Source organism: Stegodyphus dumicola, chromosome 4, assembly GCF_044657685.1.
Source record: "Stegodyphus dumicola isolate Sdum_Otavi_A_Nest chromosome 4, ASM4465768v1".
In the NCBI taxonomy this organism is placed as follows: Eukaryota; Metazoa; Arthropoda; class Arachnida; order Araneae; family Eresidae; genus Stegodyphus; species Stegodyphus dumicola.
Window position 1 is genome coordinate 119,206,526 of NC_140771.1, and position 19,859 is coordinate 119,226,384.

At 34.1% G+C, this 19,859-nt stretch overlaps 1 protein-coding gene across 1 annotated transcript in view; it reads right to left on the bottom strand.

Annotated features, from left to right (window-relative positions):
• Positions 1–19,859, bottom strand: part of LOC118184343 (transcription initiation factor TFIID subunit 8-like) — a 246,907-nt gene that overhangs the window by 19,363 nt on the left and 207,685 nt on the right. Inside the window, exons 2-4 of the mRNA XM_085815390.1 lie at positions 9,873–9,971; positions 3,035–3,097; positions 82–206 (exon numbers count right to left, since the gene is read on the bottom strand). Coding sequence (XP_085671516.1) covers positions 82–206; positions 3,035–3,097; positions 9,873–9,971 — 287 coding nt within the window. The remainder of the gene's footprint in view (positions 1–81; positions 207–3,034; positions 3,098–9,872; positions 9,972–19,859) is intronic.

Genomic DNA, 19,859 nt, shown 5'->3' on the forward strand with positions numbered 1-19,859 from the left:
AATGCATTGTACTAAATGTTAAAAAAGTAGTTATTTTAAAATTAAAAAGTCCTTTATTTAAAAAAAAATTCTGTCACTTACAGGAGTCCTTATATAAGTATGAGGATCTGGAAATGGTGGGTAATGTTCCGGTATGTAACTCGGCAGAGATCGCTTTTCCCCTGCTTGAAGAATTCGAGATATTGATGACCTAGGCAGTGATGCAGCTGAAATGCACAAAAATAATTAACAAAATTCTTCAAAATGAAATTTTCACTAAAGGAATAGCCATGTGCTTAAATAAGACAACTGCTTTTTGATAAGGAACTTTTAAATCTCACCTATTGCATAATATTAAACTGTTAAGGAAAGCAAAGCAGATATTACACAAATAGATATATTCAATATAAGAAAAAATCATTACTTCTATATGCATAATGATAATTTCAGCTTTGACATTATTATAGCATTTGGCAACTGTAATAGAATGACTACTAATTCAAATGTATACAACCCATTTTTAAAAACTATGCAAGATATTTTTCCTTTATTATGTACTACATTAAAGCCTAGTGCACTGTATTCTAAACTTTCAGTGCTGGCAAGGTTTGGAAAAATACAATTGGCTAAGAATTAATAAGTTGAATTGAACCAAGCTGAGTAAAAATTTAGCTCATGAACAGGCTAAGTAAACACTTTTTTCAGTAGATTGGGATGTCAATTTCACTAATTTCTATTTACAGTAAATTTCTATTATGTATCTTATTAACCTCTTTTAAATAACATTTTTACATTTTAGTATGTATTAAACTTAACAAATCTTATTAGAGGTTTATATTTTTGTATTTATTAGCAAATAGATACTTTTATTTAAAAATGGAGTTTTTTAATTAAAAGTTCTAATTTAATATTTCCAATACATTAATAGAATTTAGTTCATATTTGATAACACCTCCTTGCAAAAAAAAAGTTATTTACTTCCCTTACAAAAAGATGATAATTTAGTATTAACTTCGAAAATTTTAGCTAATTTTCTCCAATTAATTAAAAACAAATGAAATATTAAAAACTTTTATAAATTTTTTGGAAACTTTTTTTTGAATCTATGCATATTGATATATAATTTTAATTTAACATTATAAAAATGCGCTGCTCATTGGCAAAAGAAGGTGAATCAGTTGGAAAGTAATTTTTCTTCTTAAAACTTGTAATATTTCTTGTTACATTTGTTATTAGACTTCTATTATTATTATACTCCTTAAAAATTTTTCATCAAGTGTATACTATAAGTATTGTTATTTTATACCATATTATGTACTGCGGCCTATTTATGAAATAATAAATGACAATATATAAAGTGAGGTATAGGTTTAATTGATTATAGCAAAGAACACTAGGACTATCTGCCTAAGGGGAGTGATGCCGTTGTGGAGAACTTTCTAAGGAAAACTGCTTTGTATACATGTTATGCATGGGAAAAACCATGAAAATGCCCATGTAGCCAGTCTGTTCGCCTGGAATTGAATCTAGGTCATAACTACCAGTGTTCAGCGATTTTACTGCTTGGCCCCTAGGTGGTTGTAAAGTGACGAATTCATCTTGCTTAATTTTCTGGCAACCCCTAACTTCAGATTCAATGAATATTTGTTGTTGTTTCAAAAATTAATTAATTATTTGAAAGCCTCTCACATATGCGGCATGCATGACCCTTTAAACTCGCTTGACGGTATGATAAATAAAATGTGTGTTTTATATATTAAACGAAATGGATTGCAAATCTATTTCTTCTGTATAGTATTATCTGCAATAAAAATATAATCAAATGGTGATGATGAAATTTTGATGTAATGTACAGAATGCAGTATTCTATCTACATTTCTTTTTACAGTTTTATTCAAATGGTAATAGCACACGTTTTTAATATTTTATGTCTAAATCATACTTATTCAAAAGGAAAGGAAACACATAAATAATTGCTGGAAATTTTTAAACTGAAATTACTTTTTGAATTGAGCTTTGGAGTTACTGGTTTAATTTTTTATGCAGTTTTTATGAATATTTTAAACAAATAATTAGCAATTCAAGGGGGACACATGATTTTTTGGAGACTCTATTCTGAAAATACTGATTTAGATAGTTGTTTTGTAAAATGTACTTGCTCAAGTATAACTTTTCTTACTTTCACTCTCATAACCAACCAGGTTTTGTTCTAAAATACTCAAAGAACAATATGTTTTTACAGCCAAAAGTTGTTCTTTTGAAATGGTTTTTACCTTCCCAGCCAGAATATTGTTGCAAATTTTTGTAAATATTTAAATTCCTTAGATAGACTCTTGTTTTTGTGCATTGCTTGGATGCTGCCTATGTTTTATTTATTTGTTTGTTTAATTTTTGCATTTAGGCTAATAGTCTAAGGATTTGGTTTGGGTAGAAGTGAATTTGGTGCCACATGTTTTGTATACAAGTGTTTTTTTCTTGTATAAGATTGTACATCTTTTAATTATGAATCCAACGATGTTTTTAAATTGTTAAAGTAGCTCAACCAGAACATAAGATATGGGCAAAAAAAGCTCATGACGAGCCTTGGCCCACATTTAGCGATTTTGGCAACCAGAAGACTTCAAGAAAGTTTTTGGGAAAACACATTTTCAGTGCCCTAGGACCGATTTTTCTTGAAGCTTCCAGAACCCCGTGCAACACTATAGAAATATTGCTCCAAGAGCCAGAACATCAGTTGATACTCAAATCTGACAGTTCAAAGAAAGTTAGTTGAATTGTTTTATGAGGTCGCTATTGGTAATTTATGATGTTTCTCTTGTGCTAAGGAGGATTTGCTTATTATCCGAGTTCTATTTGAACTTCTATAGCTATTAAATTTTTCCTTTACACTGTATTATTATTATTATTCAATAAATTGTCAATTTCTTTCTACTTATCTGCAGTGATTATTTAAAGAGACAGCCACAAACCTATATCTCACAATAATACTTATATTTCTGCTGAACAAAATGACAAAAATGCGCATTATCAAACTGAAATAACAAAAAATACTTACGAGTTGGTAGGGTTATTCTGTTTGGTCGTTTCGCATAGGGCACGATAGATTCAATATCGATACCTTTTCAAAGTAAAAAAAATAAATATTTATATAGATAAATTTTAGATGGATAAAGTTAAAAAAAAATGTTTTCACATATAGAAACTTGTTACGAGCAGGCTGCTACAAGTAACCAATTCAGCAATCACAGACCTGGACGTTTAACTTCAGGAAGAAGCCATAAATGGCATTATGCAAATTTTAGTTATGGTTTATTTATTCAGAATTAATAACGTAAGAAGAGCAAAATTACAGTAATAAGGGTAAAGCACCTTGGTGGTATCTAATGCAAACTATTTCACAAATAAAAATTTTAATGTACTTGAATAAAGTCAAGTAAAGTCTTATGTACTTCATGGACATATTATATACATTTACATCATATAATGTGTAAAATCTTTCTAAAGTTTTATAAAATAAACTACTTTTTAGATATTTATAACACTAAACAAGAAAACAATAATGAAAGTATGTTTGGAAATAATATAGAATGCACAGCTATATTTTTATTTTATGTAGAGCAGAAGAGTATTACTTCAAGTCAACAAGAAGTATGGGAAGAGGGAGATAGTTCCAAAGGATTATTTTTTCGATTCCTTATTACATGAACTAACATGCTATATACTGGCGACGAGACAGAATTAAAGACAGATCGAGAGTAATATGTATTTAATAATTATCTCCTATACAGGCCTCTAAATTTTCCTTTTTATTTCCTATTACTCATTCTAAATCATATAATTACACATTATGTTGTTGTATTTGTTATGTGAAAAATGGACATCATACAACAATGGAATACTGATATGTATTGAACTTCCAAAGTGTAATTTTTACCTTCAATGCATATTTATGATTATACATGTGTCCATTAGATTGTTTACCTGACCTTCATATTTGAAGTTGTTGGTCATAGATACGTCTAACTACAAAAATGTTTAACACTTAACTTGAAAGAAAGGCTCACAAAACATCAGTTAATATTATTTTCGACACTTGAGAAAAAATACATTGATTCTGTGGTGCATTTAGGCAGTTTTGTACGCTAATGAAATTTAATAAAAATTAAAATGTTCCTGCTATTTAAACAGCAATACTTTATGTTTTATTCAAATAATATTTCTATAAATTACAAGCACATTAAAGCACTCAGAGAATTAAGTACGAAAGCAAACTTTTGACAATTGCCTTTACTGAGCAACACAAAAGTGTTTTATTTTCTTATACAAAGTACTTCCTTTAGGAAGTGTTGTAATTGTAAAAAATTTCAGGTATCATATTTCAACAAAAGTATTCATTTCGACCGCTCTCGAATCCAGTTGAATGATGGTTTTGTGTGACAACTGTACATAAAGGGAGAATAAATGACTCTTTTTTCCGAAACAGGTTGTAAAATGGATTCAGAAGAGATTTTTTCATGATGTGTATTTGTATATCTCGCATAACTCAAAAATGAGTTGCGTAAAACATTTAAATTTTGCATATGGGACTGCTATAACACAGAGCCGTAGCTAGGGCTTCCAGCGAAATCACCTCATATGTGGTCAGGTCGTAAATTTACCATCCCTTTTTTCAGGGGGAGAGCTGACGAGGAGGGGATAATCTTGCTTGGGGTCTTGAGAAAATGTGGGGGGCCATTTAAACATGTAACTTCTCTACATTCAGTTTTATACAGAGGAAAACACAAATTGAATTTTTCTAATGAATGGAATTTTGTACAATGAAAATTTATTATTGAACGATAAACTGTAAGGCAAATAACATCTTTTTTTAAAGCCATAGGAGTAGAAAGACATATTTGTTACATGAATGAATTTGTAGTAAATATTGAGTTTTTCATTTCGAATGCTATGTTACATATATGTGAAGTAGCTGAGTATCTGAAAAAATAGTCTTCATTCAAATGGCCTTCAACCTTTTCACGTTTAAGGACTGTTTTTCAATTACGTTGTGATCGCTGCTTTTTGGTTAATTTTCTAATGACATATAAACGATAATTTTTTTTTATTTGAGACTTATGAATAAAATAACGCAAACTAGACTTCAAAAAATTCTTCAGAATGAAGTTAAATAATACCTAAAAATACATTATTGGTGCACTTTTGGGTTTTATATGTAGTAGTTAATATGGAATCCTTAAATTATATATATCTATGTATAGGTATATATAAACGGAACAAAGTATAGAACAAGGTATAAAATATCAAAGAAAAATATCTTTATTATACAATGGGCATTACTATACGTATGTTTACGTAATATCAATATAAATGGTTAGTTAGGTTTCGTAAACATATAATTTATTTTTATACTTTGTATTTTTTGTATTATATACATCTGAAGTTTAATTTTACTTGTTCTCCTTTTGGGTTACAACTTTAAGTGAGAAAAAATTGTTAGGGCATTTATAGGGATTACATTATATGCAATCAGTTAAGATCCGCAGTTAAGATCCGACTTTTCTTTTCTTTTAATCATTATATATATTTAAATACTACTTTATAAGTATACATAAAATATAGCAGTTTTTTAAGCTACTTATTTATATATCTATTGTTTGGTCTGGTTTGTTTTTGATTATAGCAAAGCATTCGACGGCTATTTGCCTAAGGGTAAGGGTGCCCGCGGAGAACTTTCTAAGCAAAACTGACTCTTACGCACATTACACGTGGGGAAAACCATGAAAATGCCAATACAGCTATCCCGTTGAACCCCAGATCGACCTGCCAGAGTTCAACAACTTTACCGCTCAGCCGTTAGTAAGCCACACACACACATCCACACATATACATTGAATTATATTTACATGTTGTTTATTAAGTATAACTGAATGCAATTTAATCATAAAGAGTTAGAAAATATTCTACGGAATTACTTCACTTCGTAGACTTTTTGTAAGCTTCACCATATTTCTTAAAGAGAATGTCAGTGCTAGTTCCATTTCCAAGCCGTTTATGTACCTTATTTTTTTTGCTTTGAATTATATTTAGAGAATTATTTCACCTGGTTATAGTTGAAAATGCAGTTTTTTTATTGAAGAATTTAATTTTTTTTTTAAAAAGGGCACATTAATACGGATCACTGAACTAAGGTACTTGATACAGGACAGATTAATCAGCTACTAAATTTTGATTTTCATTGAGTAAAAATAGAATGCAGATATTCAAAAAATGTTTTTTCTATTCTCGCAGTCATAATATTTTTCTTAAATATTCAGCTAATTCATATTCAAATACTCCAATCCATTACAATTAGTAATAAATTGATACAGGAAATAAATAATTAAAATCAATTAAATGGAATTTTAATAGCCATTTTCCCTCTGATAAACCCCTCTTTAGAGTTCAATAACAGTCGATCAGCTTTTGTTGGGGTTCATTTTTCTTTATGGTATGCTTATGTTATATATGTAGGTATTATGCATTGCTCATACTCGTCAATTGCAACTTTTAATATCTCTTGGAAAAAAAATCAGTATGGGAATCCAGAAAATGATTCTTAGTGACTCTAAAACTATTATTACTAGGCATTGTCATTGCACAGTGTTTAAAAAACATCCTATTGTTTAAAGGTAGATCCTATGCTCATATCCTAGTCTACAATTAAAAGCTGCGAGTCAAAATTAAGGGGGTTGCTCTTAGGAAGCCTTAATTAGAAGTAGTTATAGGAAATGTTGATCAATACTTATTATCTTATGGATTAAACACTTACTCCCTATTTGATCACATGTATGGCAAACGGATATTTGTCAATCATAAAGAAAAGAAAGGTGAATCAAAATGAGTTATATTCTTGTTTTTCCACTGCAAAAACCATCTTAAGCTACTATTGGATTTAATCTTTAAATTATTCCAATAATAATCAGAACAATGGGGGCCACTATTCTTAACTATAATTTATTAATGCAAATCCTATTTTGGTTTCAAATGCCTTTCATTAATTACATTAATGATGTGGATATTTACTAATTATTACTACTACTAAAATAGTTGTAAATACTTTATTACTGATACGTTTATGTATTATTTTATTAAAAAACATATTTATTAATTTATTAATAAATTTATTATAATTTATTAATATTAATTATTTATTTATTAATATTATTATGCTGTTTAATAAATACGTAAGAGAGCACTTCAAAACTTTTCGTATCCTATGTAATTTGTCTCCATTCCGGTACCGTGTGCATCCTTGTACGCGTTACTGACTTACAGTGAAAAACAGAGGAGAGCTCCATTTAAGATTTTATTCCTGATCTACTGTGATACTGAATGAGACCTAAAAACACTTTTCTTTTAAAATATATGTCCCTTTAGGATACCTGACACAGCCATTTACTTTCCCCTTCCGTAATTAACGTCAGTTTCTTGCTCTTGACCGCATTTGCTAAGCCACCCTTCCAGCACCCGGGTACAATTGAAGATTTCGCGCCCCCTTCCTATTTGTCAAGAATGGAACACATTTCATTCTAAAATTTCTTAGTGTCAGTTTCGCGCCCCCTGGATGCTGCGCCCGGCGACAGATGTTCCTCCTTGCTCCCCCTAGCTACGCTTCTGCTATAACATGTAGCTGTGCGATTCCCATGTTAGTAATTGTGTATTTTGTGCTTTAAAAGTTATTGAATTACATTGCTGTTACGCCCTGGTTAAGGTTTTTATGCCTTTAGTTCATCTGCAAGCAATAGTTATAGAGTTATCAACAATTTAAAAGTTTAAGTGGCGAGTTAAGTCTGACAAGGCCGCCACTTCTTTAAATTTGAAACTCTTAGCAGAACAGTGAATTTGGTGCATTAAATTCAGCGTCATTTTGCCAGTGCAATGAAAAGTTAACTTTTAGTTTTGTGCACCAAAATTTTTTGTCTTCTTGCCCCAAGAAGTTTTTGTTTTGCGGTTTTGCGCTGGTTCACTATAAATGTCCTTTTTACTTTTCAAACTCTTGCCACCAAATGTTAGTCCTGCATTATATTTGAAGAAATTAAATAATGAAAAATCTGCATAAATGTTTGTATATTTCTCGCATTGTGGTAAAACAACGGTACATAGAGCCACTGAATTTTGAATGACTTAATCCTACTGCAAATATGGGCATGTGGAAGCCCAAATTTGACATTTGGAATTCGTTTTATTATCGATTTCATATTTTATAAATTTTTAACGAATTTTTTATTAACAAACTCAAGGATTTCAAAGCAAGCAATGGCAATGTTGTACAGAAAAAAACCTTTTTATCTGGTGAGACTGGGTATCGGATATTCTAAAAATATGCTCAATTTAAAACTATTTTGGGACATTGCTCTTGAACTGAATTTTATGGATTAAGTGCGAAGAAAGTGATATTTAATAAATAAGGGTAACAGACAAAATGTTAAAAAAACGGCCCTTTTTGGACGTAATTTAAAATCTGAAATCTTTCAGATTTTTTTTTTTTTAATTTTTATTTATTTATTTATTTATTTATTTATTTTTTGTTATTTTAGTTTTTATTTGGCGTTTTAGGTTTTTCTGTATTTGAAAATTTTTAATGAAGATGCTGTTAGTTTTTATGTATTTTTTTTGCCTTGCTCCAAAATGAGAACTGTATTGAATGAATTATAGGAAATATTTTTAAATGAATGTGCAGCAAAAAATGTGTACAGTCTTTAATCCGGATTCGTCGGGACTTCGGCGATTCCGGATTATCGATTTTTCCGGATTATAGATCATCAGTTTAAATCTGGTAAGATGTCATACAGAAATTATAAAATTAAAAATATGAAACCGTAATTTATAAAATAATGAGCAATTATGATCTAAAGGGTATCAAAATTTACAAAAAAAGAAGCTTAATATTTATTTGTTTACTTTATTAAACATTTCTTTCAACGCGCGCATGCGTAAAGCATACATTACGCATAGCCGAAATTAGGAAATTGCAACCAGAAAACTATTTGATTTGTATTCTTGATATTTATAATGACGAGGAATTTGATTTAAATCATATCAAAGACGGAGTACATCGAGATAAAATATTTAGTAAGGAATTATAAGCCGAATAAAATAAAAACATTTGCCCTGAAGATAAGGATAGTGCTGACAGATCAACTTCCAGTTAATTGTGCGCTGCGACGTCCCCCCCCTTGCGCAGAGCTGCGTGAAATTGATAAACAGATTTCGGAACGGTTAGATAAACAAAGGATATGTCTTTATCCATTTTTTGTAGCAATTCCACTTTTTGTTTGATGGACATCGAAACATACTTTCGTTTTGTAGATCCTTTGGGAGCTCCAGTATCGGAAATTCTATTTGACATAATCGAAAGTTCAAGCTTACTTTTATAAAATTGCTCTTACAGTCTGCAAAAAATAATAAGCTGGATCCAATTCGAAGATTAAGGAACAACGCGATCATCAACATTAACTGAAATAGATAATTTTAGCTTATACCGTCCGTTATACATTAAACGCGCACGCGAGAACGTATTCTGCACTTGCGCAGTCGTAAATGTCTTGGGCGCACGAGTAAAACGCCTATGCGCATGCGTCAATGCGGCGCATGCGCAGAAAGATTTTAGCTTTGAGGTCCGGATTATAGATCATTCCGGATTATGGGTGTCCGAATTAACGACTTTTGACTGTATAATTTAATAGGTCGTACAAAGAAGTCGTGGTGTCCACATGAGATATTTTTATTGCAGGGACTTACTTTATTTTTATATTCTTGAATAATCCTGTTTTATGCTTTGCTTTGCAATTTACAAATTTAGGAAGAAATATTTTAAAAAATATACTTAAAAATCAGTTTTAGGCTTAACTTACCCATTTCGACGAGGGCTATAATTACATCTCCTATGGTAGCTTCAGTACGCCCACTCAGTTCGCAGAATGAGCGGCTACTCCTAGCCAGCTCACAAAGTACTGAAATAAAAGTTTATTTTTAGATATATGCATTAGGAAAAAAAATCATTTATGATAATAATACTAGCACTGAAGGTACAATCGAATCCTCATAACATATAGGACATTAAACTACAGTAGTCAGATAGAAATGAATAACATGTACAGGTGTTTTGCAATAATTTTATTTATGGATTAGTCTTCATTATCAGAAAGTATAATTTTAAGAAGAAAATATGCAGCACGTTATACTTTACTTTTTGATTTTTTTACTTTTGTGTGCTGTAAAAAACAAAAACATATGTTTTTATACATAATAAACATATTAATTTTTATACAGTAAAGAAAAACACATATGCAGCAAGATGGGGTTAAAAGTGATATACGTAGAATCTACGTATGTTAGATGGCTCAGCAGCGGGAAAGTACTTCAAAGATTTGTAGAACTTCTTTCGCCAATAAAGCAGTTTTTGGAATCCGGAAACGAAAGTTATAAAGAATTGGACGGTAATAATTGGTTATCCGATCTGTATTTTCTCACGGATATAACAGCTAAAAAAAACTGAACGAAGATCTCCAGGGAAAAGAAAAACTTTTTTTCAATTGACTATGACTGTAACTGCTTTTCAGATAAAGTTAAATTTGTGGATAAATCAGATGAAAGAAAAAATTTCCACCCATTTTCTCAGAATTTATCAAGCCATATTAATAACCACAAGGCAACTGAAACAGAGAAATACTCAGAAAACCTAAATGCACTGAAAAATAACTTTCAACTCCGCTTCTCTGATTTCTGTAAAGTTCAACCAATATTATTATTCATCTCATACCCATTTGCCAAAATTAATATTTCAGATGTATCACATAAGATTGGAAATATGTTTAACAAAAATGTTGATGTTTTGGAAGTGTGCTCGCGATAGGCCAAAGGTTGGCCACCACTGACGTAGATCATTAGAATCCGTATAAGAACTTGGTATTTAACTCACAAGCTTTACCTAATTACGAAGGATGAAGTGTAGATGAGAGAGAAGTTTTAAATTTATTCAAATATCATGCCAGAGGGTGACATAAAATTTATTTAAAAGCTGAAAATAAGAAAATACTGCTTAATACCTTTATATAGTTGTAAATAAATGTGATCTTTTTTTAAGATTTCTCACCCTACTGCAGGCTTATTGACTAGAGTTGCGAAAACTACTAATTCGGCTTATTGTGATATCGACATTATTGAAGGGGAAAAGTGAAGAGATTTTCGGGATTTTAATGCAATACGTAAACCTTAACATTTGAGGTGGTTGCGAACTCTGCGTCCACGAAGAAGTACGCGTGATATGACGTGAAATTACTACGTAAAAAAGGAAAATAATAAAGTCACAGCCACTTCACATTACAACCAATCAAATGTCTTTTCGAACACCGCGATTACTTCCACGCTGTAGTTCTTTTGCAAAAGTGTTTTGCAAAATTTTCATCCAGTAGCTTCTCCTGACTCGGAACTACTTCCCAGACCAAGAATTAAACCTTGAAATTTGCTATATTCAATCCATCAGTATGCTCCTTAAAGTTTACAACGGTAACCAAACAGATTAATAAATACCAAGATTAAAAGTTTTACCGATTTTGAACAAATCTATATGCTAACAGATAATACACAACGTGATGCCCATTAAATCATTTATAATATTTAAGGATGCGAAAAAACTAGTACTTTCGTCATTTTGAAATTTGACGGTCATATTGAAGTCTACACTGGTGTGCAAAAATTAAGGACGAGACGGTTTTTTCAATATAACTTTGTACAAAAGCTTTCCAAATCAACACATTTAATACTGTAAGATCCCCAATACGTAAGGACATGAGTAATGTAAGCAACACTTACTAAAAGAGAAATCAGAGGGATAAAAAGAAGCTTTATTGAAAAAGTAGCATGGAGCGCAATGCGACTGAAGGCCGAAACATCCCTGTGATGGGTGTCCAGCAAGAAACATCCGGTCTTTAATAGGGGATATGATCTCCCCTGACTGCTAGGCAGGTTTCACAGCGTCTGCCCATGCTGAGAATGAGGTGTCAATGAGTTGTTGAGGCATTGCTGCCCATTCGTCTTGCAGCGCCAATCGAAGCTCCGGAATCGTTACTGGTGGTAAGGTACGAGCTGCCAAGCGTCTGCCTAGAAAATTCCACACATGCTCGATGGGATTGAGATCCGGAGATCGTGCCGACCAATCCATATGTTCAATATCCTCACTCTCTAAGAGCTGTTCGGCAGCTACTGTGCGATGACATGGTGCATTGTCGTCCATGAAAAGGAACTGCGGAACCATAGTGCCTCTAAAAAGACGCACATATGGAAGAAGAATCTCGTTACAATAACGGGTCCCGTTGACTGAACCTGCGTCGAAGATGTGAAGATCCGTACGACTACCAAGCCTGATGCCTCCCCAAACGAGAACACCGACACCTCCATACCTGTCCCTTTCAATGATGTTCGATGGATGATTGCGGCTTCCCCGCTCTCTCCAGATGAGTATGCGATGAGAATCGCTACTCAGACTGAATCTGCTCTCATCTGTAAAGAGTACTCGTCCCCATTCATTGTCTCTCCAATTCCGGTGTTCCCGGCACCACAGAGAACGCCTTCTCCGATGGGCAGGCATTAGAGGTACACACCGTACAGGGCGTCGTGCAAACAGACCACCACCGTGCAGTCTTCTGGCCACGGTAAAAAGCGATATCGGTCGTCCTTTCGCCTGTGAAGTGTGTCTAGCGATTTCTCCCGCTGTCTGCCGCCTGTTTCTTCTGGCCTGTAAGGCAATATACCGGTCATCTGCGGGTGTGGTTCCTCGTGGACGACCACTACTAAACACCCGGATTGCTGTTCCTGTCGTTTGAAATTGTCTCCAAAGTCGTGAAACGATGCTGTGAGCAATTCCGAACTCTCCATGACACTTGTCACACTGCGGCCTTCCTCCAACTTCCCAATGATTCGACCTCGGGTAAAAGCATCCAGATGTTGTCTAACAGATTGATTATTCGCCATTTCTCGCTGAGGCAGCAACTGGGTGTGATTTTAACTGCTATACGGCATGCAATCTCTTTGCCAGAAATACTGATCTTACACCGACAACATGCTTTATACTACTCAGACACTCCCCCATTACGTCTACCTGCATATCTGCGCATGTGCTACCGTACATCACCTTATTTAATCTCCTGATTGGTCTTTCTGTCCGCTCTGCCTCTTTTCAGCTGATATGCTAATATTTCGACTTCGTCCTTAATTTTTGTGCACCAGTGTATGTAGACAATAGAATACAGATTAGAGTTGCAGTAGATACAAGAATGAACACCATGAACAGTTTAAATAATATTTATCGTATCGTAGAAACACGATTAGGATTTCGTATGCTATTAGCTAGATAACCATTTTCACACGACAATAATACTTGATTGTAGAAGTGTACTTGATTGTGCATTAACATAAGAATCAAGTAGTAGATCAAGTTCATAAACAATAACAATCAAGTTCAATTGTTCATAATAACAACAAGTCCAACTATCCATAATAACAAGTTCAGTTGTTCATAATAACAACATTAAAAACATAATAATCAAGTAGTACTTGTTTGTTCATAATAACAACACTAAAAACATTCGGAGAGATCAATCAGAGAATATTACAGTTATTACAGAAGTCTCATTGAAGGAACGAAAATAGTGATTTATACGTTATCTAGCAATGAGATCAATGGCAATCGAATGTATCTGGCTGCAATGCTATGACTAGGCACATTCGACTGCAATGTATTACCCACCACATTGTATAGATGAAGCACTGTGCTAAAATTTTTAGCATTTCATATCTACTTGAATTACTTCAAACTCTCTTTATTTCGTGTAGTTTACAAGTCCGTCAAAGAAATTGTTTTCGACAAATTTCTTCATGCATACAAAAGCATCATTCAAGACCTACACCAGCTTTTCGTGTGTAATTATGATTAGTGATCAAGTTTGAAAACTGTTCCAAGTATTCTGAAGTCACATGTCCTGCCCACAAACCTAAAGCTGCGAAGAACAGCGAGCTGCTTGCCGCTTATAAAGCCAGAACTGAAGAATTCAACAAAGAGCAGGAAAAAAATCCGTTACGTGGGTTGCTTTGGAAAGTTGGAGAGGTTGCCAAACCCTACCATTTTCAGGCGCCTTTTATTGCCTTTTTGCATTAACTAGGTTCATTTTAGAAAGAATCGCTTTACGGCACATATTACCAAAGTTATGCAATATATTCTGCAGATAATTCACCAGCTGCCCTGGACCATGAGTTAATCAAATCTAAACCAATTAAATATGTACCCCACTGAGTTGAAAAAGACGCTTTTCGCGCAAATCCTTTTACAGTTGCAGCTGATTTAGATTTGAAGTTCAGAAAGCATGTCATAACATAACAAGACAAATATTCTACATCTATATGTATGTTTATAACGTATGTAATTGAGAATTGATAGGTTACGCTTATCACAAAACTGCACTGATTTAACGTAATACCTACATTGAAGGTATATACTGAATGAATATAGACACAGTCTTGTTCAGTTTGAAAATATTTTCTTCCCATGATAATTCTCCATAGTACTACGCATTCAGCATGTCTTCAATTTCCACCAGAACGTACAAAAAGTTCCAGGAATGAGGTTAGTGCTAAGAAACAAATAACGGAAATGAACATTTACTTTGATATCCTTCCAATTAATCACTTTCAATATCTATATACTTTGGTGCGCAACTATACAAGTTATTGAAACAGGCTTCATACACATTTGAAGATATACATCGAAGTTCCGTTGTCATACTTTTTTGAATGCTCTGTATATTAGAAAATCTGTGATTTTTTAGACTGGATTTCAATTTCGGGATGAGAAAATAGTCTGACGGTGTCGAATAGAGAAACTACTTCATACCTACAATCTACTACTAAAAACTGCTTAAATATACAACAATATCAGTCTTGCGCTAGAAGACAAATCAGATACCTTTCTTCCGAAATTTAGGTCTGCAACAATGTACAGTTTTCACCATTCTTTTCAAAATCGCAGCATGATATTCTTCATTGAACTCGTAATATAAGCATTCCTATTGACTACAGAAAAAATTTACCATCGTGTGTTTCCGCAGCAATTGGTCGACAAAACAGCGAGTCATTTTATGCGCTTTTTCTTCTGTCGCAAAATTGCGCATACCACTCAAAAGTGCCAGAACGTGACATTATAATATTTGCATAAACTTTTTTAAAAACATTTCATGAATTTCATGCACCGATTTTACAAATTTAAAAAGAATTTTACATTATTTTTATGTCACTGATCAATTTCTGATAATGTTCTAGACAGCATATCTATATTATGCGAGCCAGAACACAAATTAAGAAGTGAGGATGTACATGATTTATTATTTTATTATTATTAGGCAGATAACAATAGATTCAGATGCAGAAAAGACTATCTGTCGGTGTTATCCCGTTTCTTTAAGCGCTCCCAGTCCCGGAACATTTCAGACACACCTTGTACGCATGAACTCTGAATAAAAATATTGTGGAATGACGTAGAACTGATGATGGAGCTGCAGTCATGGCTGGTCGACATAATTCTTTATTTTTGACATAGTATTCTTGAAGTAAATATACACGAGTTGAAGAAATACCGACATCTGTGCATTCCCGAACAAAGGCGTAGCTAGAGATTTCAGCGCCAGGGGGGACAACTGAAGGTTTTGCGCCCCTTTCTCTGTGCCAAGAACGGAAACATTTCATTCTAAAATTTCGTAACATCAATTTGGCGCCCCTCTGAATGCTGCGCCCGGGGACAGATGTCCCCCCTTGCCCCACCCTAGCTACGCCACTGTTCCCGAAGGTACTTTAGGTACCGTCGTGCCTTGATAACTGTTAAGGTCAGCCTCAATTTTAAAGAAGAAACCCCGGAGGCCGGCTCTTATCTTCTTCCACTAGCCACTCGAAAGGACTTTCATGTTGCCATGCCGCAATTATAGATCTAACAGATGCTATCAGCATGAACTGCTCAAAAATGGAACTCGGTGTATACTGATGAATCGAAAAAGACAGTAGTATAGTGGTTTCTGGGTCGTAAAAGAAGGTAAAGTCATACATTCTGGGACAAGACTTTTAAATGGTTACAAAATATTATTTTAGACTGAAACACTGTGTTGTAAGGGATCTTACTCAGTGTTGTAAGGGGGCAGCGTAATTTACAGCCGTGCTGCAGATGAACTAGCAGCGTCATTTGCAGCACTGCAGTTTGTCAGCACTAGCAAGTCGGACACTTCAACAATCACTAACCTAGCGTCCAGCATGGAAGTTGTTAGAGGTTCGACGCCTGCCAGATATGTTGTTACATATGGCTTTCATGGAAAGAGCAATCCAAACATATACAACAGCTCAAGTATTACACAAGAACAATGATATATAATTAAAAAAAAGAACAAACATTTAAAGTAAGAATCAGAATAAACGAACATGGGAACAAAAGTAAAAAGTTAAAAATTTAAACAAGGAAAGGAACATAAGAGATGTAGTCTTTACGAGGTGTTATGAAAGCTCTGACATTCCAGTATAGTTTGCTTATCTCACCACGCTTCTGAGACTCTTTATCTAGTTCCGGGCGTGATGGAAGAAGATGGAAGGATGCCAATTTTACTAAGATGATGTGCCATGCAATTGTGGCCTGTTTGAAGTCTGAAGTTTGCCACAACCTTTTTACGCTCAGGCAAAACTCTTTTCATTTGTCTTGAATGTTAATACAGGGTTTGCCTGTTGATTTTTCTGCCTGGTCATATTTAAGAGTATCCATTAATTTCTCAAAAATATGCTTCTTAAGTGACTCTGGAGGAAGTGGTTTGCTGTCTTGTAGCTCAAGTGTTCCTATCTTGGCTAGTGAGTCTGCTTTTTCGTTACCGTCGATACCTACATGTGAAGGGATCCATTGAAAAATGATTGTTTCGTTGTGTTTATAAAGAAAGTTCAAAGTTTATCTTATTTATGAGATAATCTGGGTGTCTGAGTCATGATTTATAACTACAGCCTGGATGGCTGCTTCTGACTAGAATAACTGCTTTAGAGAAACAATCGATCTTTATCTTGAGGTTTTCCAGAGCTAGTGAGATTGTAAGGATCTCGGCATCAAAATTCGACATGAAATGTCCCACAGGAGTACACTGGGAAAAAAGTTTACTGTATACGCCATCCCCAGTATCCTGCCCGATATAAACTAACCGAATCGGCAGCTAATAACTCCAGTCTTTTAGTACATTCAGAAAAAAAAAAAAAAAAAAAAGACACCCGCTTCCAACCTGAAAAAAATAAGATTGGAGAAACTCGCCCGCACAATTCATCAATGGGAGAAAGAAAAAGAACACAGAAGTTCTTTCCGAAAGTTAGCCAAGAGATAGTGCTTTAAGCTTTTTCACACAGTAACCTCCCAGACCATGGGCCTTTCCAAATAACTGAAGGTTTTGAGCTGGGTACTTCGGAACTTTGCCACTGCGGAAAGGTAGGTGAGCCTGATTACTACATTTTCAACTGTAACAGCACAGCCAGCGTCATCTGCGAGCCTTAAGTATTCAATACTGGCCAACAGTGGGCAGATAAACTTCTCAAAGTGAAATTCTCTTTTTCCTGTGAAAAGGAATTAGGAAGTGTAATTAGCTACTGTGCTTCCCAATACGTAACTACTAGTAGCCAGCCATAGTACTAAATACGTACGTAACTACTAAAAGCTAGCCAAAGTATACCAGCTAGGCTTTGTTTCAGCAATGCATTGGAACAATGAGAATATAATCAAGCGTTTTTATGATATTTTGTTACCATAGATAATCTAACTTATATGGTAGCTAGCACATTCAGTATTGTGGCAACATGCATAAACTGTATATAATTGAAGCTTTTTTTTAATTGTCTTACTGTTTCTGTATGTAATCCAGTTTTACTTGTAATCAGCACATTATTTTTGTTAATGCAATACTGAAAACTGTATGTTACAACTATGCTCTAATTATTTGATATATAAGTAACACAGGTGCATCTTGAAATATACGTAGTACTGCTTTAGCAAGCTGCAGAACTTTATCTACACTGACAACATAATATCAATAATTACGTGTCTACATGCGATTATGATAATAAAAGAACTGCTTAACTCAACTGCCTGTGTAGCTTGTAACTATGCATTTTAAATGAACTCTGTTTGCCAATGTAATTATTAGACCTTCTAAGCTAATAGTTTCGCAACGGCATTTTGCGCATAATTAAATTATGAAGAATTTGCATGAATGTATGTATGTTTCTCGCTATGTGAAAAAACGACGGTACCTAGAGCCATCAAATTTTGAATAACGTAATCCTCCGCCAGAACATGGACACATGGGCGCAAGAATTTCGAATTTGCTTTATTATCTATTTTATATTTTGTAAAACTTTCACGAATTTTTGATTAACAAATTCAACTATTTCAAAGCGAGCAATTGGCAACACTGTACGGAAAATAAAATTTTTACCTCCTGCGCATGAGGATTCAGAAATTTGAAAGATATGCTGTATTTAAATATTTTGTGATATTGCTATTGAACTCAATTTTATGTGGTTTATGTGCGAAGAACATGATGTTTAATAACTAAAGGTAACACACAAAACGTAAAAAAAAGAACCGCCTCTTTGGGCGTATTTATAAAGTCTGAAAGATTTCGAATTTTATTTTATTTGCTGTTATTATCATTATTTTTGTTTTGAATTTGAATAAATGCCGTCTATACCGCTAGCTCTACAAGTAGCAGGGCTTGGCTATTATGGCGGATAGGATCTGCGAGGCTAACATTACACTGTTAGACTTAAAAATTTAAGGTCAACGATCACCCCTGCTGTCGCTTACCCCTTTGACTATTATACCAGCTGGGCGGCTAGCAAATATACACAAGTGGGTGAGACACCAGAATTTCATAATAGCTTGTATAGGTATAACCCCACTTCGCTAAATACGCAGCTCTGCTCCAGTTTTGTGAGAGTTAATTTTGGGCTTTTGACCTAAGACCTGTATTCAGCGGGCTTCTGGCCTGAGGTATTATAGCCAATAAGTGTACAACCTCAAGCGGTGGCCGAGGGTCTATCACCTCTCTTCCCTACCACCAACCACTCGAGGGGATTTGCTTGCTGTGTATGCTTTGCAGCACAGACACTATACACTTATAAACATCCATGCCTTATCCGGATTCGAGCCCGTGCCAACTGGTATAGCAGTCAGCGGACTATACCGGTTCGGCGGCATTATATGCATACACAACTTAAAACTAGCGCAAGACATGCCCCCTTCTTCAGTAACTTTTCACATATTTAACTGAAGTACGAAAGAGAAGCAGAGGGTTAGCAGATCAGATGCAGACTTGAAGACCACTGCAAATATATTATTATTATTATTTTTCCAATGGCGGGCACTTGCCTATGTCGGCTTCGGCCACTCTTAAGGATGGAAAAAGTGGCCTCTTTATTATGGAGGCACCTAATAGGTGAGCCACCTTTGTTTCCTATGAAGGGACAGACGATTACATCCACGCCTTTTCCGGGATTCGAGCCCGGAACCTTCGGTATCGCAGTCGACTTTCCTAACTTTTGGAATGGCTATATAATTAATACGATTAGGTTAAAATGTTTTGAACAACATACAGTGAGAGTGTCCCCTTGTCCGCCACTGATTTATAATTTAAAATCCAGTGGCATGTTTAATGTTTTGGCTTAGAATGTGTACTCGATCAAGATGCTTTGTATTTAAAATATTTGAATTGTAATGAACTTAATCCCACTGCTGACCAGACCATCTCTGAACTTATTTATACTTAACAATTAATTTATTTACT